The sequence below is a fragment of the Talpa europaea genome (assembly GCF_964194135.1).
Source record: "Talpa europaea genome assembly, chromosome: 12".
NCBI lineage: Eukaryota > Metazoa > Chordata > Mammalia > Eulipotyphla > Talpidae > Talpa > Talpa europaea.
In genome coordinates this window covers 1,025,746-1,052,564 of record NC_140079.1, presented here as the reverse complement: position 1 = coordinate 1,052,564, position 26,819 = coordinate 1,025,746, and the positions used below count along the sequence as shown (strand labels likewise).

Here is a 26,819-nt window from a genome sequence, read left to right as displayed (position 1 = left end):
CGGGGAGCAGCCGGCGCTGGCTGGGGAGCTGTGCCCGGGCGCAGGGTCTTGGGTGTGCTGCCTTTCACACGATGTGGGTGTGGGTGCGTCGGAGGCACCGGGAATCACCAGCGGCCTTTCCTGCAGAGACGCCCCTTCTCTCGGGCTGCTGACCCCCGGGGGCTCCGCTCCAGGCCGCAGCGGTGCCGGGGGGCTGCGTGTGTCTCGGCTGGAGCCGCAGACTTTCCTTCAGGTCTTGGATCCTCCCAGGATGGATGCAGAATCGACGGGTAAATAGTAGCGCTGGAAGCAAAACCTAAAAGGCGGAAGATAGAAACGTTGAAAATTAATGCTAGAAACACTGCCAGGAAACTGCAGCTACGACCTCACGGCGGGATACAAGGGCGCACTGGGCGACGCTCTGCCGCAGGGCGAGCCGATGTGAAGGGGCAGGAGTGGGCGACCAGAGCCCCACGCCCTCGCGGAGGGAGCGGGAATCATGACAGTCGCTTCGGGAAACAAACTGGCCAACCCGGGCTGGTAGGCGACCTCTGCCCGCGTGAGCAGCCGCGGGGCTGTGCCCTCGGTGCCGCAACAGAGCTTCGAGTGACCGAAACCTGGAAATACCCCAAATGCCCACCAAGGGCAGCATGGTTAAATGACACCGTGGTAGGCTCATTTGGTGGAAAACTATATAGCAATGAAGATAAACAAAAATTTTAAATACGGGAATAATTCTATGAACATAATGTAGAGCAAAATCATCCAGATTAAAAGACGACTTATTCCACTCCTCTGTCGCTTTAGAGGGAAACAGAAGCAAAGCAATGGCCGTTGGAAGCCAGGGCAGAGAGGCTGTGAGCAGGGCGCGGCTTCTGGAACAAGGCTGGTTCTCTGGGCACCCGGCACGGCCATCGGTACAGCTCATGCGGCCGCGCTGCAGACCAGGGTGGTTGCCACAGGCTTCGCGAGGTCATGTGAAGTAGAGTCTGGGGTGAAAGCGTGAGAAGAAGCCTGGTGGGCGCAGTCATTATATCCCACGGAAAGGACGCGCGGCTGAACTCGCACCACCTGAACCCAGCGAGCAAGCGGGAGGGTGGGAGGGGACGAGAAGGCTGGAATAGCAGCGAACACAGATGCGAGCAGCGACAGGAAACACACAGAGCAGAGAGACAATGGCCGGAACATTCTCTGAAGAGCCCGGTGGAAGCAGCAGCCCCGATCGTGAGAGAAGAGAGACGGGCACGGTGAGCGACACCGGGCACGCCGCTGGCCGCACGGCAGCGCTTTTTTTACATCTCAAAAAGAGAATGTATGTACCACTGGACATCAACGTTGTCCAAACATAAGGGAGCAAGTTCAAGAGAAAACTATCCAAGAGAACAACTTAAAGAGAAAAATATCCAAAAGCACATCCAACAAAACTCAAAGGTTTAACACCCGGGAGAGGATCGGAGCCCCACGCCCGTCACAGGCCAACGGAGATGGGCTTTGGAGAACCACCCCCTCTGCTGACGGAGAGGCTTCCAGAATACATAACGCTGAGAAGCTGCTTGTCTCTGCATCAAAACCAGAAAAGACCAAGGTAAGAATAAGCCGGAGGCACCTTGAGTTCTAAGCGAGGTGGGAAGCACTAGAGACGTGACCCGTGATCCCATCCACCGCGGCGACAGGCCAGAGAAACACCACAGCGGGGCCGGCGGGTCCCGTGGGCAGGGGTGACGCGGCCTCAGGAGTTCTGAGGCCTCGACTGAGAAGATTAACAAAGGATGTGAGAAATGGCGCCTTGCAGGGCCGAGAAAAGCATCTGATGCAGAGCAACGTCAGTTCAGGATCTGAAATTCTTTATTGGTAAAACACTAAGAAAAATAATTTCCTTAGCTGATAACCATTCAGTGTCACAAGTTAGTAGCAAAGTATTCTTCGTGGCGGAACATGACGAGGGCGGCCAGCTACACACCCCCTCACTGGCCAGGCCGCGCGGCCCCTGAGCCGCTGCTGACTCTCACACGCTCCCGACTCCCCGCGCTCCACCCCGCAGACGCCCCGTCTCGCGCTCCCCTCCTCAGGCCCCAGGATGCCCACCCACTCCCCGGAGAGCTCTTCAGGTGCCCTAAGGGTGCCACGTGGCCCCCTCGCCTGCTGGCCGCACCCCTGCCCACTCCAGCTTGCTCCGGCCCCCGGCACCCTGGCTGGGCTCAGAGCCCGGCAGCTCCGCCCGGCGTGTGCCCGTGCTGGGCTCTTACCTCCGCTCAGAGGGCACCTCCCCAGGCCGGCTCCTCTGGCTGTGGCTGCCGGTAACAGCAGAGCTGAGCGACGCTCCAGGAAACACCCCCTGAAGAAGCAGGGCAGGCGAGCCCGGCCCCTCAGCACGGCAACCCCAGGCCCGGCCCCACCCTTAATCCCATCGCCCTCCAATCCCATCCCAACCCCAGCAGCTCCCGCCAGCTCGGCCAAGCCCCCCTCCCCTCTCGCTGACAGCCTGCTGGGTGTTTGCCTGGTATTTTTGGAGATTTCTTACAGGACATCAAGCCGGTCTCCGGCCAGCCGCGCGCTGGTGGCTGAGAGGCCGCAGGTGGGCCTGAGGACGGGCTGTCGGGGTGGCCTGCGCAGCAACCACTGCACTGGGGTGGAGGTGACGGCAGCCAGAAGAAGCTGCACTTGGCTGCTGGGGTGGGAGGGGTGGTGGGGTCCCTGCACCCAGGCCATGCTGCCCGCGGCACACTGGCCAGGGGCTGGAGGCCTGAGCCCGCAGTGTGCATAACCTCGCCCTTGTTGGCCGAGCAGGCCCATCCTGGGGGGGGGCGGGGGTGCTGGGAGGACACCCCACCCAGGAATACCACCAGGTGGCCTCCTCCAGCAGGGCTGCCGCCCTCCAGCAGTGCAGGGAGGTGCAGCCCCGGCTCAGGGCACTGGGCCCCCGGGCAGCCCCGTCCTGACAGCTGCTGTCACTGCAGCCCCAGTGAGGGAGAGCTTGGGGCGGGGCCCTGCCCAGCAGCCCTCCTGAGCCAGGCGCCTGTCTGGAGAGGCTGGGGAAATGGGGGGCTGTGTGTGGTGTGATGCGCTCCCCAACACCTGCCCTGAGACCACCCCCCACCCCAGCGCAGGGACCTCCCAGCAGGTGTGTCCTGGGGAAGGCATGAGGGAGGAGGCGCAGCCCCAGGGCAGGGCGTGGGAGGCGGGTGGGGCGGGCTGGGGAGGGTGTGAGGCTGATCCGGGAGAGGAGAGAGGACCGGGAGGGCAGAGGCTCGTGGGAGGGGATTAGACTCCTGGGCCCAGCTCCTGCAGGGAGTGAAATCCGTTGGCACACCAGCCGCAGAACGGGTGCCGGGCCGCCGGGGTGGATGACGCGGGCCCGGCCTTCTCCCCTCCCCCGCTCGGCCTGGCAGCCGACACCAGCCCCGGCGGGCGGCACCGGCCTTTACTGCTCCCTCGGCCTCGGTGTCCGGAACGGGCCGTCCGCAGGGCAGCGGCCAAGCTCGGTGATGAACCACGCGCTGGGCCCCCTCGGCCGCCTTCCCGCCCTCCTGCCTGGGGAGACGGGGCCCCACCCGGAGCCGTCCACACCCAGGGCTCAGGCAACAGCCGCGCGTCTGTTCTTCAGCCCCGGCGGCGTCTCCTGCTCCGAGGTCGAGCTCTCGCCTGGCCCCCTGCCCGAGCGCCCTCTCCCCCCGGCCGGGCGCGTGCTCAGAGCCCCACTCTCGTCTCGATTCTGAGGTTGCTCCCCCCGACCCCAGGCTCGGCTGGCTGTGTCTGACCCTCTTCCGTGGGGTGCCCTGTTCCATGTCTCCCCCTAAGTCCCCAGTTCACGCCCCAGGCGCCGGGCGCCGCGCTCTCTTCAGAGACTCATTTCCACAGGGCGCCCCGTCCCGCCAGCGCTCTCTCGGGCTCGGCGTTCTCCCGGCTTCTGCTTTGCTGCTCCCGCCGTCCCCACCAGCCCCGCGGCGCCTCTCCCCAGGGAGACCCCCGTGGCTGTCGGGGCAGGCGCTGCATCCCCAGGGGCGCCACACCCGGGGAGGCCGCCTTCTTTGAGGGGCTCAGGGCCGGCTCTTGGCTCCCAGCTGTCCCCCCGCCAGGCCCCTGCCCCGCTCGCCCTGCTGCTTGACCTCACGAGCCCCCGGCCGTGGCTTTGTTATAAACTCTGGATGTATTTTGAGGGGAATCTATAACCGAAGAGTTCACCCTTTCACCCTAAATAGTGCTGGGAAGGAATGAAAAGTGGAGCATCTTGAGAGGAAAGACCAGAAGCCGAACACCGCGCGGGGGCCGCGCCCCAGGACACCACGACAGGCCGACGGCCTGCACCTGCACCTGCACCTGCACCTGAGGCCGCGCCCCAGCGAGCCCCGGGGTGGGCGCGTCGCTCTGTGAAGGCGACGCCTTCAGCTCCGCGTTTTTGAGGCTTCTGGGAAGGACGAGGCCAGGCGGCCACTCACGTGACAAACGCAGAGACCTGGGTCCTTGGATGAGTCCAGAGGAAACGCTCTGGTTCTCAGCGCGACTCTGCTCCCCTCGGGCGCTCGGAACTGCAGGCGCGAGTCCCCAGGGCTGCCCCGGCCCGTGGGCCCTCCCGGCCGCGGGGTTCCCGCACGCACCTCCCCTCTCCTCACCCGTTACCCACAGAAGCAGCAGCTCCTCACCTGAGGGATCTTGGCGTTTCCAGAAATTGAGGAAACGTATTTTCTTTTTATCAAAATGATTAAAAAAGAAATACCTGTTTTCTCAAACTGGGTGGGCTTGCGGAAATTAGGAAGCCGAAGCACGACTCACCCAAACTCCCCGGGTAGCGTGTGGTGCACAAGCGCGTGCCAGGCTGGGGAGGGCACGAGGCGAGGCGGCATGGACCAGCCCGCGTCCTGCCCACGCGCGGGCGCCGGCGCTCTCGGGGAGGCTGGGCCCGTCCTCACGCCGCTCCCGGGCCCGGCCCGTCCCCTCCCGCGGGGCTGCTGCCAAGCTCAGCCGCTGGCCCCGTGGCTGCCCCGGGAAAACTTTCTCCTCCAGTTAGAAAATCACCGCCCGCGACCTGCGCCCGTGACATTGGCTGGACAGAGTCCGTTTCACGGAAGTAGGCGGCTCGGCTCGCCGTCTCCTAGCGGACCGGAGCCTCGTTCCCACGTGCCCACAGCCACCTCCGGTCATTCAGAGGGCCACTTGCCCCGCGTCTGCCCGCCTGCCCGAGCCGGGGATGGGGCTCCGCTCAGCCGGCCGGACCCCGGACTTCATCCCCGGGACGCCGTAAGTACAAACCCGTGACGATCCCTAACACGTGACCGAACTTTCCAGACAAAATACGTTTTACCTCTTTGCCACCGAGTGACTGTGCCCTGGGGGGAAATTCTGCTCACTCAGTACGTGGAAAACTGTGAGGAGCTTTGATGCGTGTGTCTGGGGTCCCTTCGTGGGCTGCTCCTCCCCCTCGCGGGCCTCGCCGTGGGGGCGCAGCGTGTGCTGCTGCGAAGCCGGCTCTTCTCCGACAGGCTCCCCCCGGCCTTACTTCCATGGTTATATAAACTGTAGCCGTCAGCTGGTCACGCATTTCATGCACATTTTACACTGCATGTGAACATCTCACGCGTCCATACATACACGGATCACCCGCGGAGTCACACGCGCGACTGTCGTGAAGATTTTCTGTATCGAACATTAAATGTTTGTCATTCCCCCTCCCGGGTTGCCATTTCCTTCATTGTATTCAAAATGTTTTTAACATGTACTTGTCTTGTTGTTGAGTCTTTTCCTCTGTAATGCGTGTCATGGCCTGTGAGCTTAGAAAGTTACTCTCCCCTCCGAGGGCAGAGAAACATTCGGCTTCTCCTGTTGTAATGTTATTTCTAACTTCGGTTCTGCTTGTAATTATGATTCTCTTTCACCAGCTCTTGCTCTGCGGGGATGGTGTGCAGTGCATGGGAGGACGCAACCCTGACTCAGCCCTCCCGGGGCTCAGATACTGACCTTGCCCTTGCGCGTCCTCCCCCAGGTTGCTGCCCCTTAGCGCCCGCTCCGCTGCTGAACATTCTCATCTTTGTCGCCCGAGCCTCCTCCTGCCGTCTTCACACTTCTGCCCGTCCAGCGGGTTATTTCTGTTCTCTTGGTTGTTTCTGTTGTTGTGTTCAAGTCGCTTCCTTTTCTGGCGTCCTGTTCGTGTGGTCACGGCTGTTTCTGCAGTAGCTCTGGAAATGCTAAGATGTCAATGGTTTTGGAAGGTTGCTCCCCCCCACCCCCGCAAGGTCTGTTTCTTCAAAATTCTTTTGATTTTTTGTTTTGGCGTCGACCTTGTAGGCCTGAAAGTCTTCCTCAAGCGCTCAGTGACCTCAGAGTAGGCGCACCCAAGAGCAGAGTCGAAACGGTCGATGCGCGCGTAGGGCGTGCGGCTGGTCCGGGCTGGTGCTCACGGTCGGCCTCCGCACCCCCGGGTCTGCATCCGTGACCTCAGCCCCTGGGAGCAGAAGCACGCGCACCCTGCGTCGTGAGGCCCGGCATGGCTCCCTGCACGCGAGTCCACCTCCGCCACGCTTCCACGGTGCCGGGTATGACGTGCGGTAAACCGGAGCTGCGGGAGGGCGTGCTTAGGTGACACGCAGGAGGTGCCCCTTCAGACAGGGCTTCGCGCCCAGTGACTTTGTCATTCCCAGGGTGTCCAGGCCACGCGCGTCCGAGAACTGTGTGCTCCCTGCGAGGTGGTGCAGCTGGGCAGCGCTCTGGGGAAGCTCCAGCGTCAGGCACGTTCCACAGGCCCCTACGGTTCTCCTCCCCAACGGGCCAGTGTTGGCTCCACCACAGGGGAAGGGCCCCGAAACCCCCTCCCCCCGCCCCCCGGGCGTGGGGCCCACTGCCCCAGCACTGTCAGGCTGCAGGCCACACGCGCCTGCTCAGGAATACGCAGCAGCCTTGCCCGGCCGGGGGCAGAGAAGGGCCTGGCAGGCCCGAGGCCTGTGGGGGACTCAGGCTGGCACTCGCCTCGGCCCACCTGCTGTGTGAAGCCTGAGGCCTCTGGGCCCTGGGACAGCTGTGCCGCCTTGGGGCCCCTCACTGCCAGCGGGGGCTCCGCTTTCCAGGGTCTGATGATTCCGTTTCCAGCTAGTTTCCACATTTTGGAACTTCTCCCATCTCCTTTACCATTTTCTCTTCGTGCGTTTCTCAAATGCCCCGCGGCGCGCTGTGGTGGGGGGGGGCTGGGGGGGACGGTGGTGCTTACGACTCCGTCCGCTTCCCGAATGCGTCTCAGCAGCTCCTTCCACCCGCCTAGCGCTGCCGCAGGCCAGGCACTGTCCCGAGCTGCTCTGCTCCTCCCTCCCCTCCCTCCTTTCTCCAGCACAGCCCCTTCTTTCCAGACGCTGTCCTACTCAGGGGCCCCTCTCCACCACCCCTGGGCCCTGGGGGAGTCTGCCCGGGCCCCACGAGCACACTCAGCCAGTGCCTTCTGCTGACTGAGGCGGCGGCACTCTCCAGAACGTGCTCTGACCGCTGCCGAGCAGTGAGCCCTCTGTGGGTGGGCGCCCCCCTGCAAGCCAACCCCCAGGCCCACGCACGCGCTCAGGCCCCCAGGCCCCGTGCCAGCAGCAAGGCAGGCGGCGGAGGTAAAAGGCGCCTTTCCTGGCCGGGGTCCCCGCGGGCAGTCCTCGAGCCGACTCCTGGGCGCGCAGCGGGAGTGTGGCTTCGGAGGAGGCCGGCCTGGTGGAGGTGGGCGTCAGCAGCACCAGGTCAGTCATGACAAAGCTGGGGCTCGGCCTCCACGATGGAGCCATCGGCGACGCCCTGGAGCCTGTCTCGGGCCCGCGGCAGGGGCGCCAAGCAGCAGAGGGGCAGCAGCGGAGTCTTCTGGAAGGCCGCATCCACACGCCACCGTTGCTTTGCCGAGCTGCGGGGTGACCTCGCCCATGCGCCTCTCACCTGTCAAGGAGTGTAAATACTTTCCCAGCACGGGAGCCTGCCTCTCGCACCCCCGCGGGGCCTGCTCAGTTCTTCACCAACAGTCAAAACCCCCAACCGACTGGGGCGCGTGTGCAACCGGAGAACCCTCACCCTCCTCCGCCCCCCCCACCCGGGCAACCTGTTTTTCCTGTATGTCTAGACCCTTCTACGCCCCATTCCAGCACCCCAAGCCTTGCTCTCTCCCACCCTCCCTGGCTGCCATTAAAGTCTTTGCTTTGCTTCGGTAGGGCCGAGCCGCGCAGGGGCGACAGTGCTCTGCCTCTCACCGTCGGGCCTTTACCCCGGAGCCACAGTTGTCTCAGCACTTCACTTGTCTGCTTGGAGACACGTTCATTCAGTTCCAAATAAGCAGCTCACATTTCCGGGCGCGGAGGAGCAGCGGTCCGGGCCCAGCACGCGACACACACGGGGAACCTTCTCAGATTCTTCTGGAGTTCGTCGCGCACCCCTCGAGCCTGGGCCGGCCGATCCTCAGCGTCACGCCCTGCGTCCCCCCGCGTCCCTTCCCTCCCTAGACACTGGCTCCCTGCCCCCTTCTCCCCAGGGCCCCCGGCGCTGGTGGGAGAGCTCCCCCGGCAGCAGGCCTTGGAGCTTCGCTGGAGACCCCAGGTAGCTCGGGGGCCCGGGACCGGAGCCTCGGGCGTGGAGGCCGCAGCGGGGTGGTGCCCAGTTGTTCCTGTACTTCCTCTGCCAAAGGCGGGAACACGGGACCCGGCCCGCTCTGCCCCGGGCCGCTGCCGCCCCTGAAGGCCCATAGCGCCCGTCAGGCCCGGTGCAGAGCCGGCCCCTCACGCTTCCTCAGGCGAGAACTCCCACCGCGGTGTGGGGCGGTGTGGGGCGGCCTCTCGGCCCCGACTTGTCTGCTGCCGCAGCCGCCAGCAATCAGCCCCGCAGGGTCAGCCGCGGGGACTGCCCGAATGTAAAAGGGAAGCGCCTCCGAGCTGCAGCTGTGGCGTCTGCCTGGGGGGGGGGGGGCTCTCCCCCCTCGTGCTTTGCTTTGGGGCGCTGAGACTGCCCCGCCCGGGGCTGGCTTCTCGGACACGGAAAACTCATTTGCTCTCTGCTCCTTTGTGTGAATCTGTTTTCACTCTCCGGGTATTTTCAGGCTGTTCCTCGCTCCTCACTCGCTGACGGTTCGGGTCGTTGATCAGATCCTTGGCTTTGTCATCAGCGGCGGCGCCAGACTTCCCGGTGCAGAAGCTCGTGTTCCCAGGCTGTGAACTCCGCGCCTCCCTCCGCCCTGTCCCCCCCCCCGCCCCCCACTGCTCTCTGCAGCTGTGGCGAGACGCCGGGACGCTGGGCCTGAGCCGCGTCCTCTTTCTCCTCCTAGTTCTCAGTATTCTCTTCTTTTGTTTGTTGTATTTCCCAAACAGAAATGACTCCCAATTTATACTTTTTTTCCTCTGAATATTCCCGTCATTAGAGATTTCTGCTATTTTCCATGGCTGCAGATTTTCTCTTCTCTTCTGGAAGTATTAATTCTAAGGACTGTAAGGTTTCCTTTCCTTTCCACTTGTATGTTTCCCCCACATTCACCCTTCCAGGATCTTTGGTTTCTCCGGCGTAGTCACTCTGGGTTTAGGAGTCTGGCACGAAGGAGCCGACTGTGCTCAGAGTGACCAGCGAGTGCCAGGGCTGCCCGGGCACTGACTCCGCCGTCTCCTGTGGGGACAGGGCAGCTGCCGGTGACTGAAGGCCGGGGTGGCCCGCGCGCGCCGCAGCTGCTTTAGACCCGGGACTTCATGTCTCACCTTTCTAGAACATTAAAAGCAGAAGGGAAAAAAACCACCACAACAAGCCCAGAACCTGCATTTCAACCATGCAGAATTGAAATCTTAATATTTTGTCACTTTGTTTCAAGTGGTTTTTAAAACAGCTTTATTGAGACATAATTCACAGAACAAAAGTTCCACCCATTTTACGTGTACAGTCAACGCTTCTGCCATGTTCACAGGGCTGCGGGGTGACCACACCTCACGTTACAGCATTTCCATGGCGCCAAAAATGGGTGCCCCTCTGGCGTCCCAGCCGGCTGCCCCGCACCCCGCTCCGCCCTGGCGTCCACAGCCCCCGGACCCGCCTCCAGCTCGGTCACTAACGCGTCTGGCTTGTTGCACACGAGGTTTTGAGGTTTATCCACGTCGTCGTGTGTAGCGGGATTCTTTCATGACAGAGTGACATTCCGTTCTTACTTGTGGGTATCCCACAAATCCACGGGTCTGCCTGTCGGCTGACCACACCTGGCCGCCTCCTCTCTGAGTGCTTGGAACCGCTGCGGCGTTGGGCGCTCGGGCCTCCGTCCCCGCGCGGACACGTTCCTGCTTTTCCTGGGTGGATCCCTAGCAGGGGACTTGCTGGGCCGTCTGCTCCTTCTGGGTTTAGTGCTTTGAAAAACGGTCGCGCTGTTGTCCCGGAGGAGCCGGGCACGTTGCATTTCTACCAGCACCTACCGAGGGCTGATTTCTCCGTGTCCTCACCAACTCGTTCCGTGTCTGGTCTTTTTCAACAGCACTTCCACGCGGTGTGAAGTCGAATCTCGCTCTGGTCTCGATTTGCATTTCCTCAAAGACTAATCAGGTGGGTGACTTTCTCACATGCTTATTGGCCTCTCACAAAATTTCCAGTCCAGTTCTTCGCTCATTTTTTTAAGTAGTCTTCATTTTATTTAGTCGCGAGAGCTCTTTTTTATGTCCTGGCTACAAGCACCTGCTGTGTAGATGATCTGCAAATATTTTCTCCCAGTCTGTGGGCTACCTTTTCACCTTCTTGATGATGCCTCAGTGTGCACATTTTGCATTAGGATAAAGTCTAATTTATCATTTTTTTAATTGCAGTGTCTTTGGTATGATATCTGAGAAATCCTTGCCGGGACCAGCGCCAGAGACACGCTGCTGTTTTCTTAAGAGCTTTAGCTCACATTTAGGCCCATATTCAATTTTAATCTTTTGCGTGGAGCATGAAGTAGGACTCCAAGTTCAGTCTTTTGTGCATGGGTAGCCATGGTTCCAGCAACTCCGATGAAGAGTTCTTTGTCTCGAAATCTCTGCTGAAGTCAAGTGGCCGCGATGTTTGTTCCATGGAGTTACACATCCTTTACACCAGCGTCTGGATTATGATAGCGTAGGTTAAAAATAGGGGAAGTGTGAGTCCTCCAATTTTTTGTTCTTTTTTCAATATTGTTAAAAGCTATTCTGCATCCTCTGTTGTTTCCACATCGAATTTTGGACCATGTTAAAATTGAGGGGAGAGGAAGGCCAGCAAGACTCATAAGAATTGCAGGGAACCTGCAGATCACTTTGGGGGGCACTGCCCGTGACCACGTCGGGTCTACTGACCCAGGAGCCTGCGATGTCTTTCTGCTTATTTAGCTCTTCATTAATTCAACGTTTTGAGGTTTTCAAGGTCGAGGTCTTTGCTGCTTTTGTCGAATTTGTCCCTAAACGTTTTATTTGTTTCGATGCTGTTGTGACCAGAATTGTTTCAGTTCCATCCTGTTCCCGGCTACTGCACGCACGTCGGCTTGCCTTGGTGGGCTGACTCGCAGCCTGCAATCTCGCTGGGCTTGTTTATGCATAGTTTTCTTCTAGGGGTTCCTTTAGGTTTTCTAGATGCGCAATGGTGCCTTCTGTCAATAGTTTAATATCTTCCCATTCAATCTGAATGCCTTTTACTTCTTTTTCTTGCCCTGCCTAGAACCACCAGTGTCACGTTGCACATTAGTGATTAAAGTCAGCCTGCTGGGCCTTACTCCAGTTCAAGTACTTTTACATACAATAAACAAACACCTCAGCGACCGTGGAAGTCCCGTTGGGACCCAACTGCTAAACCCAGGCCTACTCTGCAGCCCCTGGACCGGCGGTCCCAAGAGTGGTGCCTTTCCCACGGGAGGCCGTCTCGGTGCGCGTGTGCCACGCAGCCACTGCCACTCGGCCCGGCACTCGGCGAACCTGCTGTCTCTAGAGAGGACTTTATACCAAGTGTGCTAGGATTTTGCAGTTATTAAAGTCAACATTAGGTTTCAAGATATATTCACACATCCATCCACACACCTGTACCACGTGTCCCCGATGACACTAGCCCAGTGCCCTATGTGTAGGTATTTAGATCCCTCCCGGGGTTGTATTATAAACAACGCCACATTAAAAACCACTTACACATGTCCTCGTGATTACATATAAGAATTTATCTAGGGTAGATATCTGGATGTGTTCTTTTTAGGTGATTTTTACTTTTTGTGCTTTATTAGGCAATGGCAAGTTGCTTCCCCCGGGGATTTCCTGATGCGCACACTCACGGGCAGAGTGGAGTCTGCTCCCCGCGCCCTCCGCCACCCCCGTGCCCAACTGGAGTTGCCGGTGACTTGGCTGGTAGACAAGTCTCCTCCCTTTACACCGACCCCGTTCTTAACCTGCTTATTGGCGAGTGACACCCTTTTGGACTTTCGGCTTTCAGTTTTGTGAATGACCCGTTCTAGCCTTTGCTCGCTTTTTTAACTACATTTTCTTTTCCTACTGATTTGTAAATATCCTTTAAATGTTTGGGATGCTAACGCCATGTCTACTGTCATTGCAAATACTTTATCCCACCCCCTCTTAGATTTATCATGTCTTTTAAAACATTTGAAAAATTAAGTATCACACATTTGTCAGTGTTTTCTGTTCTGTCCTGTTGACCCTCTCTTCCTTGAGGTCACAAAGGTTTTATTTTCTTTTAATGTCTTTGTTTTTCACCTATCTGGAACACCGTGCCGTGGTTGCCGGGCTTGGGGGAAGAAATCCAGCTGTCGCCACCATTTGAGTGCCTTACGAACGAGCGCTTTTTTCTATAAATTTTATTATCTATTCAGCTTATATCCCTTTTTAAATACGATAGTCTGGTTTCCTATTCTACTATCTTGATCACTAAGTCTGGAGTCTTTCCTATATGGGATCGTATTTTCTGAAAAAACAGAATTCTACTTCTCTCCTGCCAGCCACAGCTCATATTCTCCTTTCACTCGGGAGCTACGCGGGGATGAAATCGTGTATGCTCAGATGCGATCTCCAGAGCACGCTGAATGCTGACTGGTATTAGAATTTCTGCAGACGCTCATTGCAGACTTTAGTAACGGGGGGGGGGGGTCTAAGCTTTACAGCGAAGGGTCATCCTATCACTTGTCACAGAACCTGACAGACTGGAGGACCGCAGGCCCCAGGGAAGGCAGGAACCCAGGCCGACGACTGCTCCAGCAGTTTAAAAGCAACAAAAGCTCTTCAGTCAATGCATCTAAAAACTGACCTAAAGGGATACGCTGAAGTCATACTCCCAAACTGCAGCGTCCAAATGCTTTCAGGTGCTACGGACACTGCACAAGAGCGACCTGCCTGGGCGTGCAGGCAGCAGCCCCGCTCTCCGGCCAGCACAGCTGAGGCAGGGGCTGCGGCTAGAAGGCCACGAGCACCCGATCTGGTAAAATTTACAACCCATTCTAAATAAGCCTGTCTTCACAACCAGATCAAATGCAAACTAGCAAACAGCGTAAATGAGAACGGAGGAATGAATAATCTACTCTTCAGATTCGGTGCGGCGCGGGCCAGGTCTACCAGAGGGAAATGCAGGGGCTTAAGCAAACACCTCAGAAAAGCCAGAAGACTGGCAACCAGACGAGCTCAGCGCCCTCCTCAGCCAGCACAGCCTGGAGCACAGAAGAAAGAACATGACAGAGACCAGGCAGCAGTGGAAATGAAAACTAACCGGGGAGGGCGGCGCACACACCTCTACCCCAGCAGCGCCGGCGCCGGGCGGGAATTCTCGGGAACACGGAACAGCGACACGGCCACCAGGAGGCGGGCGGCGGGGCCAGGCACAGGCCGCAGCAAATCTGAGCCCGTGGTCAAGGGAGAAGGAGTCCAAGCTCAGACAAATGCTCGCCAGGAAAACAAAGGAAAGCACACTTCCCACCACACTGGATGGGACGACGTTTCTGATGAAGCCTCCGGCAAGACCACTTTGAGGAAAAGAGGCGGCCAGTTGCACTCACGCCATGACGCGCAGGCGCTGGACCCCGCGGGAGCGCCTTCCGGGGGCGCCGTCAGTCAGATGGGGTGTTCCAGGAGCAAGAAGCTCCGGATGCTGGAAAAACACTCACAAAATCACACACGTGGCAGAAGAAAGGACAATCTCGGTAGGTGCAGCAACGTGACACAACTTGCCGTCCACCCAGCAAATTGAAATGACCGGGAACATTTCCATCTAAGTGGATCTGCCCCCAACCGTCAGCAAGTCATAATGCGGGGAAGCTGCAAGTCTTCTCTTTAAGATCAGTCAGGAAAGTCGAGGACCCCTGCGATCTCTCCTCGGCCTCATCCTGTGTGCACAGCCAACAGGAGCAGCGAGGGGAGGGGAGGGGAGGGGAGGAGAAGACTGGAAAGGAAGACGCGAGGCCTGTGAGGAGCCGTCTCTATCAGCAAGGGGGTCCGTAGGTCTCTGAGTTTAACATCACAATACACAGAAACCACCTGTCCTCACAGGCACCGCCAGCCGACAATTAGACTATCAAGACTCAATCACCAGGTAAGTCTAAAGCTCCCAAAATGGGCAAGATGCCCACGAAAGAGAATGCCGTCCATTCACTTCAAGGCAGTTAAAGAGCCTAAATAGATGCAGGGACAGGAGATCTGAAAACTCAGTCACCGACACGTCGATTTTTTTAAACTGATGTCAGATTCAACATCATCTCAACCAGAACCCCGAAAGTGCTTTTGCAGAACAAGACGCTGAAGCTCGACGCTGAAGGAAAAGGACCAAGAACAGCAAAGCGCTGGGAGGGGCCGGGGCGGACTCGCAGGGGCAGGCCCGGAGGCGGGAGGCTGGCCCAGGCCTGAGGGTGAGGGGTCACCTGCGAACTCTCCACTGGAGGCTCCGGGTGTGAGAGCAGAGGAGAGGCCCGCGGGGGAAGTGGGGGTCGGGAGCCGAAGGCCCAGGCCCCACAGACACCCCAAGGAAGGAAGGGCCGGGCAGAGGTCAGGACTGACATCCTGCGGGGCAGGCGGCGAGGCCAGGGGAGGCCAGCAGTGGGTGGGCAGGCGGCTCCTCCCTGGGGGTGCGGGGTAGGGGGGTGTTGAGTACAATTTTAAGTGAGGTATGGAGCACGATTCCAACATGATTTTTCATTTAAAGATATTAGATTCTCTCCTGGCCAGAAGTCATCTTTCTGGGTCTTGCAGTAGCTTCACTTGAAATCTACATTTCGGACCTCCAGTGTAAATTACTTTTTTCTCCTTTAAAATGTAAAATACAGGGCCTCCCCGGTGGCGCAGCGGTTGAGCGCTGGGTTGTGAAGCTGCCCACAGCCTCTGCGGCCCCGGTTCAATCCCCGGCTGCTCCCCGGACACCGGAGGAGGGTCCCGCATGGCGCGCAGACCTCTCCTGCCGCCCGCTGCTCCCCTCAGCAGTGTCCTTCGGTCCTTCTGCCTGCTCTGCTCCCCGCTCTGGCTCTGGTGGATTCTCTCACCCTCCCGCGCTTCTGACTCTACCCAGTGCTTGTATAAATCAATCAATCAATCTTTAAAAAATAAAATAATAGAATACATTAATAACTTTTTCATCAAAATGTGATTTTCTTCCTGTTACAACGCACTCATCACTCTCTTTCTCTCGCTCACTCATCTACTTTTGCATCTGGAAAGGCCCGGGGGTGCCTGCCGTGCCAGGCTGCTTCAGGGGTTCGGCGCACATCACCAGGCAAACCAGAGTCCTGGCCTCGTGGAGCTTCTGTTCTGCCCAGGAGAGAGAGAAACGACAGACCTCACACAACCAGATCACATGGGCCCACGGAAGAGGCTGCAAGGAGGTAGGAAGGAGAAGTGGAGCAGGTTGAGGGGGACTGGGGTGCAGGAGGTGGGGGCCCTGGGACGGACCGCTCCAGTCAGGCCGCCTGGTCGGCTTCCTCCCTCGGAACCAAGACTGGAATCAGACAGGCGGGCGCGCTGGGCTGCGGGCACAGCAGGGCCAGGGCCAGAGCGGGGTGAGGTCAAGGCCTCCGGGAAGGCAGCAGCCAGGAGAGGCAGGAGCAAGAGGGGGTGCCAGCCAGGAGCGGGGAGCCTCACCTGCCTGTGAGCACGGGGGTTCACACCAGGGCACGGCCCTTTCCTCCCAGTCCCGCCCAAGTGTCTGCTTCCGTAAGGTGCTGCCAGCCTGCCCACGTGCCACCCCGCGGTGGGTTTGCGCTCGTTTCTCTACCGGGGGCGGGGGGGGGGGGGCTCGTGTGCCTTATCGCCTGTTCGGAATTGCTTTCCCGGGATGGCCCGTTTACATTTTTAAAAACTGGGTTGTGCGTGATCGGACACGCGTATGGTTATCAGTAGCAGTGACTCCACGTTGACGACATCACAGAACTTACCTGCTCATCTAGCATTTATCTTTTGACTTTTAGTATCTTCTGCCATAAAATTAAATTTTTATACAGATTATTTTTTTTAACGATTTCTCTGATAGCTCTTGGGTGTTTAATCTTGATCAGAAGGTCTTTACAAATACTAGGCTGTATAAAGAGTCTCTTAAGTCTTCTTAGGCTTTTATGGTTTCTGTCCCCTTTGGGAGTTCAGCTCCATTGGACGTGTTTGTGTGAGCTGTGAAGCTGGGATTCCCACCGCAGGCCCTGCCATGAGAACAGCCGGTTTTACGCTCACAGGTTTTACATACAACATCCTTTTCACGCTGACCTAAGGGACTGTCTTGCCATGTCAAAGCGAAGGGCCTTTTAAGGTGAAGGGGCACCACGGTCCAAGCAGAAGCTGCAAGAAAGCCCTGAAGGGGTGACCTGGAAGGGCACCCCCGGGAGGCGGCTAGCAGATGCCAGGTGGGCAGGGCTGCGGGGCAGGGCACAGGGAAGGGGTCTGTGCTAGCCCATCCCTCCGGCAGGGAAGGGGAGGGTCTGGGCTTGGTCCGAGGCGGCGGGCTAGACCTGTGGGGGTGTGTGGGGGGCTTGTTTATGAGTTTGTCTTCCCCAGAAATCACAAGAGCATCCACTCTAGGGAGAGGGGATGGAAGGAAGGGGTGGGGGGGGCAGGGCGAGCTGAAGAAGGACCAGAACGCAGATGACGCTGCGGCCCAGGGGCACACTCTGGGGACTGTAAGAGGACCGGAGGGCAGAGCTAAGAACCCAGTGAGGATTTTGTGGGAATGTTTCATTTAACACGAGAATTCCCGGGAAGGCAAATAGGACTTTTACTGCAAAGTTCCCTGGTAAGTGTGGCTGTTAAATTCTCAGTGAAGTTACTTTTCGGTTTATTTTCTAACACCGTCAACCCATTGTTTCGTTTTCTTACTAATACTTTAAAATCACTCGAGAGACTTCTTATGTCTTTTTCTTGTGACTCTCTTCAGGTCATTGAGGGGAAAGCTCGGCACGTGGGGAGTGGCTGCTGCCCTGCGTCACCCGTGGTTACTGGCACACCCGACCCGGTTTGGCAAGGCTGGGGACCCGGACTGGCGGGCGTGGGGGTGGTTAGCATTTCGTTAGCCAGGGTCATTCACACGGGCCAGAAACCAGGCGGGACATTAGAAACCGGGGTTATCCTCGCCCGCGGCGCCCGCTCCTCCGCGTCCCAGGGCACCCGCCGCTCATTCACCCAGCAAGTACTTACTCAGCACCACGGCGTGCCGGGCACTGTTCTACATGCAGGGGGCACGCCAGTGAGCAAGAGACAAGGTTCCTGCTTTCCTGGAACTTACGTTCTAGTACAGGAAGATAGACAACAATAAAGAGAGTATTAATCATAACACCCGACATTTATTTAGCAAGCACTGTTACGCAGTCCTAAGCACTTCACAAGCATCATCTGCTTTAGCGTTAGAGCAGGAGGAGGTGGACCCTAGAATCGCCCCCATTTCATGCACGAGGGCACTGAGGGCCAGAGTGGGGCGCTGAGGCCGGGCCGGCGGCCGGGAGGGCCGGGGCTGCGGCTGGAGCTGCTCCCGCAGGCCCGGCCCTCGCCGCCTCAGACGGGCAGAGCGCGCGGGCGACGTCGGGGGCCGAGAAAACACACAGGGGGGCGCGGGGGGTTAGCGGCCGGCCAGGAGGGCTTCCCGGGGGAGGCGCCTGGGGGCCCGGGCAGGTGCGGGGCTGAGGCGGGGCCGGGCGTGTGCAGGGGCGGCCTGAGGAGTGTGGGGCGCCCCCGAGCAGGGAGAAGGGGGCTCCTCTCCCCTGCGGGGCCTCAGCAGGGGGGCCAGGCCCCTCCGGCGCCCCGCGGAGCGGACCGCGGCGGGGGGGGGCGCGGGGCGCTGTCTGGGGAGCTGCTCCCCGCTGCATTCTAGGGGTCCGGCCCCCCCGAGGAGCCCCGCGGGGCTTTGGCCGGCGGCTGGACACGCCCCCGCGCCCCGCCGGGCCCGCGCCCGGGCGGCTCCGGGCCCCGCGCCGGCGACATGCACCCGGGCCGCGGGAGGTACCTTCGTGCGCGGCCGCCCGGCGCCGGCTCCGTCTTCGGCCGCCGCCCGCCCCCGCGCCCCCGCGCGCCCGCCGGCCGAGCCGGAGCCGCAGCCGCAGCCGCAGCCGCAGCCGGAGCCCGAGCGGGAGCAGCCGGGCGCGCGGCGGGCGGGCGCGGGGAGCGGAGCCGGGCGGCGCCGCCTCGGGCGCGCGGGGAAGCGACGCGGGGTCGCCGCGGAGGCCGGATTTCAAACGCCCGCCCCCTGGGCCGCCCGGGCCCGCCCCGCCGCCCCGCCCACTTCCGGCGCACCCCGCCCACTTCCGGCGCACCCCGCCCACTTCCGGCGCACCCCGCCCACTTCCGGCGCGCCCGCCGCCCGTTGGCCGCCACCCTCCCGGGCAGTTCCGGGCCCGCCCGGCCGTCGCCCCGCCCACTTCCGGAGCGCCCGCCGCCCATTGGCCGCCGCCCGGGGCCACACGGCGCGCGGTTCGCTTCCGGGTCCGGGCGGGCCGGCGCGGAGGCTGCCGGGAGCGGGGCCGCCATGGCGTCCGTGTGAGCTCGGCGGCTGCCGCGTCGGACTTCGGCCAGCGGAGCGGCCCGGTACCGCGCGCCCTTCCCTGCCGGGGCGGGCCGGGGCGGGCCGGGGCGGGCCGGGGCGGGCCGGGGCGGGGAGGCGGGGCCGGCGGCGCTGCCCGGGAGAGGCGGCGGCCCCGCGGCCGGCCCAGCGCGGACGGGCTGTGGCGCCGGGCCGCGCGCCCCCCGGGAGGGCCCGTCCTCGCCGCGGGGCCTGGGCCGGCGCAGTCCCGAGCCGCCCCGCGCCGCCGGGGGTCCGGGGGGTGCTCGCGCCGCCGCGGCGGGGCCTCGGCCGCCTTGGGGGTCCCGCCCCCGCGCCGCCGTGCGGCTCGGGCCGGACACGCTCGGGGGGGCCCGGCGGGGCGAGGGCCTCGGGGGTCCCTGAGACCCGCCCGGCGGCGCCGCGAGCGGCCCGGCCCTGACTGGCCACGTCTCCCCCACAGTCACCCCTGCCCCCCGAAGCGCAGCCGCCCGCGGCCCGTGCGAGGCCCCAGAGCCGGGCGCCGCCCCCGCCCCAGGACCCCGGCCGCGTCGCTGAGGTGAGTGGGCGAGCCCGGAGGGGGGCTCGCAGGGAGGGAGGCGGCGGCGCCTGCTGCTCTGACGCGGGGCCGCCTCTCCTCAGGCCTGAGGATGACGACCGCGGCGAGGCCGACCTTCGAGCCCGCGAGAGGGGGCCGCGGGAAAGGCGAAGGGGACCTGAGCCAGCTCTCCAAGCAGTACTCCAGCCGCGACCTGCCTTCCCACACGAAGATAAAATACCGGTAATGGGGGCTTCCGTCTCGTCGTGGCCGCCGAGCTCGGCGCAGCCTGCATACCGGGGCGGCGAGGGGGGCTCGCCGGGGGCTGTCCCTCGAGTTCCCTGGTCTCCGGGGCGGAGGCGGCCAGCGCGCACCAGCCCTGAGCTCAAGCGGAACCCCTTGCTGCTCGCCAGGGTGTCCTTTGCGGGCGGGGCCTTCACGGGAGGTTAGGCAGCTGTGAGCAGGCCTGAGTCGCCTGCGAACCAAAGGTAGAGACACTTTGAGTCAACCTGCAGATGGATGGGGGGAAAATAACCTGACTCCGTGTAGGCTTGTTGTTAGATCAGGCTCCAGCCCTTGGGGGCTGGAGGGTGGACACTTGCTTCTTGGGAATTGTCTCCTGTTGTGCCACCACGTGCTCTTTTGGTTACATCTCTGCCCTGGCTATTTCTGTTTTAGACAAACCACTCAGGATGCCCCTGAAGAGGTTCGCAACCGTGACTTCAGGAGGGAGCTGGAGGAGAGAGAGCGAGCCGCCGCACGAGAGAAGAACAGAGATCGGCCAACTCGGGGTACCAGCGCCACCTCACACATCTGTCTGATAAAATTATGTTGCTCGTAGCTTTTCTGTCACGTGGTCATTAGACCAGATTGCTTGTTTGTTTTCAATGTTGGGTCCTGTCACCCGCCCTTATGTGATTAGGGGTGATGGTTGAACCTGTTCTGTTTATGCTTGCGGGTTAGAAGGGACAGAGTGATCTGGGGACACACATTGTTTCCATTACTTCTGGAGGCCACATGGCATCTGTGAGGCCCTCCTGTTGTCCCTCGCTGCTGGAAGGCATCAGGGAGCGTCAGTTGTCATAATTTTCTATATTCCCAGCGTGCAAGGACTAGTCCCTGATTTCCCTGGGAGAGCCTGCAGCTCCCGTATAGACCAGGACTCGATTCGCTCCAGCGGCCATCTGCGGGGGAGCTTCTCTTGTCCTTGCTGTCATGTGCTTGTAACCCGAGTTCCGCGGGCCCACAGTCACACTGTGGCGTAAGAAACACTGTCTTTGTTTCAGTGAGTAAATGATGTTTCTTTCTCCCCAGAACATACAACCTCCTCTTCGGTGTCAAAGAAGCCTCGGTTAGACCAGATTCCCGCTGCAAACCTCGACGCGGACGACCCTCTGACAGATGTATGTTTTGTATCTTCTTGCCATGGTCGTAGAGTCGTTTCTTTGTTGTGTTTTTGGAATTTCTTGGTATTCTTTTGGCTTTAAGCAGTGGTCTGTGTTATGCTTAGTCGTTTCTGTTTGTATTTTTTTCAGACAGACTTTAGACATCATTGCTGAACTTTGTGTTTGATTTTAAAGCAAACAGTACTGTTTTGTGACTCATCAGTCTTCACTAACAAACCTCATCTCTGGAACCCCAGTAAGGACGTGACCTGTTGAAGGGTGTCCTTTCCCCGGGGCATGTCCCCATGGTAGCCCGGGTGACGGGCTGCCGTGTTGTGTTCCTCTACAGGCGCCTTCGGGTTGGGTGCTCTGTCAGCGCCCCAAGAGCGGAAGGCAGGGATCGCTCCCCCTGGATCCCAGTCCTCCCCCATTGCAGTGCGCTTGACAGTGGCCCCTGTGCTTGGAGAGGGAGTGAGGGGAGGCTTTTAGGGAGAGCACGCGTGTGAACGTGGGGATTTAGTGACCTTTGCATACAGCTGAAAAGAGTGAGTGGCCTTTTAGGGGGGAGCCTCAAGCAGGTAAATCAGCAGTCCTAGAGTTAACAGTGGGCCTAAGTAATTAGCTCAGTCATTAAGTAGAATACACTGAATTTTAAGTAAGATTTAACCGCTTGTTTGGCGATACTTCTGGCACTTGGCCCGCCCTGACTTCTATCACGCCAGTCTGAGCTGCTCAGACTCACTGGCCAGTGCCTGGTGCCTGTGGGTTATGTGCCTCGGCGCCCCGCAGGGTGTCCTGCTTCTAGAAATACGCACGTCTGTGAATTCCCTGTGACCTTTGCATTTGAAAGCTGTTTCGTTATACTCTCTGTCGGTGCCGTCGGAGACGTTAGGCTCACGTTTTAGCGAGTGTCTTTGAGCTTTTTTGGTAAGGGTTTTATTGTTTATTTTTTGGTTGGTTGTTGGTTTTAATCACACTTAAGGACATTTTTCTTTCCTGTTCTCTCCAACCGCCCGCGTCATCACTCTGTTAGGAGGAAGATGAGGACGAGGATTTTGAGGACGAGAGTGATGACGATGACACTGCGGCCCTCCTCGCGGAGCTGGAGAAGATCAAAAAGGAGAGGGCGGAGGAGCAGGCCAGGAAGGTAACGCACTGTGGCTCTTCATGTGAAGGGGGGGAGTTTTACTGCAAGTTGACGTCTGTGTTAGAAATGTGCGCGACGTGATGGTTTGGCGTTGGCGTGTGTTGACGGTAGGAGAGATACCCGCTGCTATGTAGCCCCAAGTTAAACATTTGTCCTCGTGATGTGACCGCTTAGCATCTGCTGGCACCTTCCAGATCTGCGCAGAGTCACCAGCTAGCTCGTCCCCGGCCGGGACTGACTGACTCTAACTGGACGTTGGATCCTTTTGAGCCCCCTGTGCATTTCGGCCGCCCCCAACTCCACCTCCACCCGTCTGTCTGCTGCATCTGCAGGCTTGGCTTTTTTTTTTTTTTTCTTCTTTAATTTTTTGGAGTCCACAAAAAAGCGCCATCACGCGGCGTTTGTCTGTCTCTGAATGACGTGCGGCTGCCTGACTGGGCGTCAGGGTGACGCCCGCGGGGCCCACCGGTCGCCAGGGTTCCTCTCTTTTTCTGGCTGGGAGTTGGCTTGTGTGGGCGCGTGTTCTGTGTCCACGCACCCGCCGGTGGTGCCGCGGGGGCGCCCTCCCTGGCTGTGTGGTCAGCGCAGCAGTGAACGTGGGAGCCCATGTGTCTTTTTAGGCGGTGGCTTAGTCTTCCCCAGGTCAATACCCAGAGATGGGGCTGCTGGGGCTAATCCCTGCGGTGCCTGACTCCTCCCGCAGCTGCTCGGACAGGGCTGCCCTCCCCGCGCGTGCTGTTGTGGGGTCGTGCTCCCCCGTCCCTTCTCTGTGGTGACAGCACGGCGGCTGCGGCGGGCGTGTCCGTGGGGACGTGTCTGTTGGCATCTGCTCACTCTTTCATCGGTCAGTGGTGTCTGGGGAAGGTCTTTGTTTTGCAGGCGTTAACTCCGTATCAGGGAGAGGGTTTGGAAATGTTTTCTCACCCTTTCGTTTTGCCGGTGATCTTGTAATCCCTCGTCTCGTTCTGCTTCGGCTGCTTTTGCTCGTGTCAAATCCAAAAAATCATCCCCAGGGCTGAGGTGATGGCACTTACCCCGATGTTTGGCTGCGGGAGTTTGTGGTTTCAGGCCTTTAATCCTTGGCAGTTAATTTCCGTGTGTGGCGTAAACGTGACTCTGTGGCGTGTGGCTGCCCGGGCCGTCCCCACGGTCCTTACTGAAGAGAAGTCCTTCCCCGGGGGCGGCGGCGCCGCGCTGCGTGGTGGGGTGTAGACTCTGTGTGGCGCCCCGCTTTATTCTGCGCAGGGTCCTCGTGGCTCCTGACGGGTGGCTCTCAGGCAGGGAGACCCCTGTGGCGTTGGAAGGGTATGGCTCTGGGGAAATTTTTTTAATCAAGTGAACTAAGAATTTACTTGATTTTGTTCCTGCCCCGCCTGGACGCCCGGCCCCGGGGCTTTCGGGCTGTTCCCACTGCGCCCTCGGTCTCCCGGTCACATTGGACATTTTCCCCAGCCAGTGGCGCCGCGCCGGGTGATCCGCGCTGTGTGCTGGGGCGCGCCTGGCGCCTGCGCGTCAGAGGCGGCCGCGGAGTCCGAGGAGGGCGCCGCGGGGTGCGGCTGGGGCCGGATGCACACAGCAGCTCAGCGCTTCTCACCTCCAGGCGCCCCTGAGCCGGGAGGGGCCGGGCTGGGGCCGGGCCTGGGGGAGAGCGCGGCTGGCTCGGCGGGCGGCAGGAGTTGCAGCGAAGAGGTGAGGTCTGGCGCAGGCTGCGAGGCCGCTGGGACTCAGACTGGGAAAAGGGAAATAGTTTAAAATCCTCATCAGGTTGGGGCACATGGGGGGGGGGGGCACGCCGCCTGGCGCACACCCGGGCAGCCGCTTCCCGCCCGGCTGCCGGCGGCTCTGGGCGCTCGGCTCGGGCCGCCCGATGCTGCTGGGTGAGCTGGAGGCTGGTGACGCTCAACACGCGTCCTCGGGGTCCTGTGGGGCGTGTCTGGTCTTTCACAGACACATATGGGCTGGCAGGGGGTGAGCGGCAGCTCCGTGTCTTCGGGCGCGTGTCCACGGCCGGCCTTACGGGGAATCCGCGTGTGCAGCCCCCCGGAGGCGCGCAGGGACCAGACCAGAGAGAGACACCAGCCCGTGGCCTCGCGCGCCCCCGGGTCCCGGTCTCAGGGCCGCGCCATTGCCGGGACGCTGCGCCCTGCGCTGTGACGGCCGCCCCTGGCTTCGTGCTCTCAGGGTCTGAGCGGTGACCTGGAGGAGCTTCCTTGCTGCCCAGGAAGCCGCGTCTCCTCACTCCTTCGTCGGCCCTTGTGAAGACGCCGCCCGCCGTCCCGGCGGGGCAGGTGGGGGCGCAGGTAGCCTGCGCCATCTGCACCATCTGGCCGTCCTTGCGGGGCCGGCACTGCCTCTTTCCACTGGACCTTCAGAAAGTCTCTTTCCCTTGATCTTGGAAACCCTCGGTTCCTGCCATCCCCAGGCCCAGGAGGCGGGAGTCCCTTTGGTGCACTAGAGCAGGGTCGGTCTCGACGAGACGGCTGAGGAATTTTTCAGACGTTTAATATTCTTCATTCTGGCTCTGAGGGGGATGGCATTTAAAGAGGCTTGTGGGAAGACCAGTGAAGAAGGGCAGCGTGTACCTGAGGGGGCACAAGGCGTACAGACAGAAAGTGGCAAACTGGGGGGCGCAGTGACTTCCTGGAAGCGGGGTTCAGGGAATGGAATGTCTACGTGGGTGTTTACCTTCTTTGCAGGCAGTTCTTGGGAACGGCCACGCACGTTTCCGACGTTTGCGCTCCGCAGCTTCAGCGTTTTAAATCCGCGATCTGTGCTCCCTCTTTACAAGCCGGGGTCATAGCTTTGCTAAACGAGTCTTTTTGCTGTTAGCATGTTCTTAAATCATGAATTTGTTTATCGGTAACTCTTAAAGTTAACGATGTTATATGTATCCCAGAAAGAAAACTTTTAAATTTGCACCTCATGCGACGTTCGCTGCGGAAGAGACTAGTGATGTGTGATGACACGTGGGGCAAAAGACACCTCATTATTTACAAGTGAGAGTGTCCCCGTGTGTCTTAGAAACAAACAGAAAACACACCGCCCTTGAGCTTATTCCACCCTCACACAGTCCTGCCAGTCGCTTACACCGGCGCTCTCGGGGGCCTCCCTGGTGGCCTTGGGGTCCGTCTCAGGCTGTCGCCCCACAGCCCAAGGCCAATCCCCAGCCAGGGAGCTGCCCACAGGGCGCAGCAGACCTCTCCTGTCTCCCCGCTGCTCCCCTCAGCAGTGTGTTTCAGTGGATCCACCTGTTCTGTTCCCCACTCTGTCTCTGGGGAATCCTCTCACCCCCCACGCCTCTGGCCTTCGCCCCAGCTCTTAGGTGCATAAATAAACAAATCTTTAAAAAATAAGCAAGCTGGCGCTGTCTCAGGAGCCCGAGCGCAGCTGTCCTGAGCGCTTGAACCTTCCCTGCCGTTGACAGGAGCAAGAACAAAAAGCTGAAGAAGAAAGGATTCGAATGGAAAATATCCTCAGTGGAAACCCGCTCCTGAATCTGACCGGGCCAGCCCAGCCGCAGGCCAACTTCAAGGTCAAAAGAAGGTACTGCGCGGTGCGGGCGCGGGGCGGCAGGGCGCGCCCCCGGCTCTGGCTCTGCGCTGTGGGCAGCCGCTGCAGCCCCGCCCGCCCTGATGACTTTTCTGTCAGATCTTGGCGTGATAGCGGAGGCGGAGAGAAGCAGGCCTTGGCAGGCGCTGTTGACCGTAGCCACAGTGCGCCGAGCGCGGGGCCAGAGCAGTGCCTGAGCCGCAGCCTCCTGCGAGCTGGTGCTTGAGGCGCACGTCAGGAGCGCCCGTCACGCTCCGCCTGGGCGGGAGGACCCAGGGAGCCGGCGTGTGGCCGTCCTCATGACACCTGCTGACGGCACGGCCGGCTCCCAGGGGGAAGGCTCGGGGCGACCACGTGTCCCGTCCCGAAGCCCCGGCCTCCTGCGAGCCCCCACGGTGCTCTCGGAGAGCCTGCGGGGGGGTGGGAGCCGCGGCTGCCACGCGCTCAGGCTGCGCTGTCTCCTCTCCCGCAGGTGGGACGACGACGTGGTGTTCAAGAACTGCGCCAAGGGCGTCGACGACCAGAAGAAGGACAAGCGGTTCGTGAACGACACGCTGCGCTCCGAGTTCCACAAGAAGTTCATGGAGAAGTACATTAAATAGCGCAGTTTTATGTGCTTGACGCGAGACTGAGTCGGAGCCCTTCCCCGATTCGCGGGGCGACGCGTCTCCCCCGCCCCCGTCGTCCCACCCCCCTCGCCTGCCCCCGGCGGCCTGTCCCCGTGTCCACCCTCTGCGTGTCCCTCGCACCGGGAGGGTCTGCTCGTAATAAAGCTCTAGTGACCGGCCCGCCCGGCCCTGCGTGTTTGCTGACGTGGACGCCCCCGGGGCAGCGTGTGGGCCTGAGTGTCGGGCCGGTGTGGGCTTCTGTCCTCGGTGGGGCGCCGACTTGGGACAATCCGCTCGCCGTGAGAGGCCTCGCCTAGGGCCACACTGGGTGACGCGCCAAGGCCGGCCTGGGCCTGGGGGCAGGTCTCCCGAAGGGCGCGTCCTGCCCACCGGGCTGAGGCTGGCGCCCCTGTGCTCCTGGGAGTGCGGCGCCCTGGGGCGCAGGCCGGGGCCCACGTGCGCAGTGCGTGGAATAAAGCCAGGCGCGAAATGGCTTCCTGGACCTGGGCTGGGATTAGGGGTATGGGCACCAGGGGCAGACCCCTCCCCCCTCCCGGGCACCCCTCAGCCAGGCGGGCAGGGAAGAAGCTGCAGCCCCCCTGCGCGTCTGCCGGCCCGCGGGAGGGTCCCCTTCACTATGGCTCTCCGGAGGCGTCGCCCACTTGGCAGCGGACCCTTTACACCCCGCGGGGTCTCCCTGGGAGGGGGGTGTGCTGGGCTGC

General features: G+C 60.6%; 1 protein-coding gene across 1 annotated transcript; it reads left to right on the top strand.

The window, feature by feature from the left end:
- Positions 1-19,520: 19,520 nt before the first annotated feature.
- On the top strand, positions 19,521-26,248 carry CWC15 (CWC15 spliceosome associated protein homolog; the record flags this gene model as incomplete). The annotated part of the gene is made up of 6 exons (XM_084248799.1): positions 19,521-19,651; positions 20,087-20,199; positions 20,723-20,811; positions 21,827-21,940; positions 25,365-25,483; positions 25,962-26,248. The coding sequence occupies 6 exons, from the start codon at positions 19,521-19,523 to the stop codon at positions 26,089-26,091; spliced, it is 696 nt and encodes a 231-aa protein (XP_084104925.1). The 3' UTR covers positions 26,092-26,248.
- Positions 26,249-26,819: the final 571 nt, after the last annotated feature.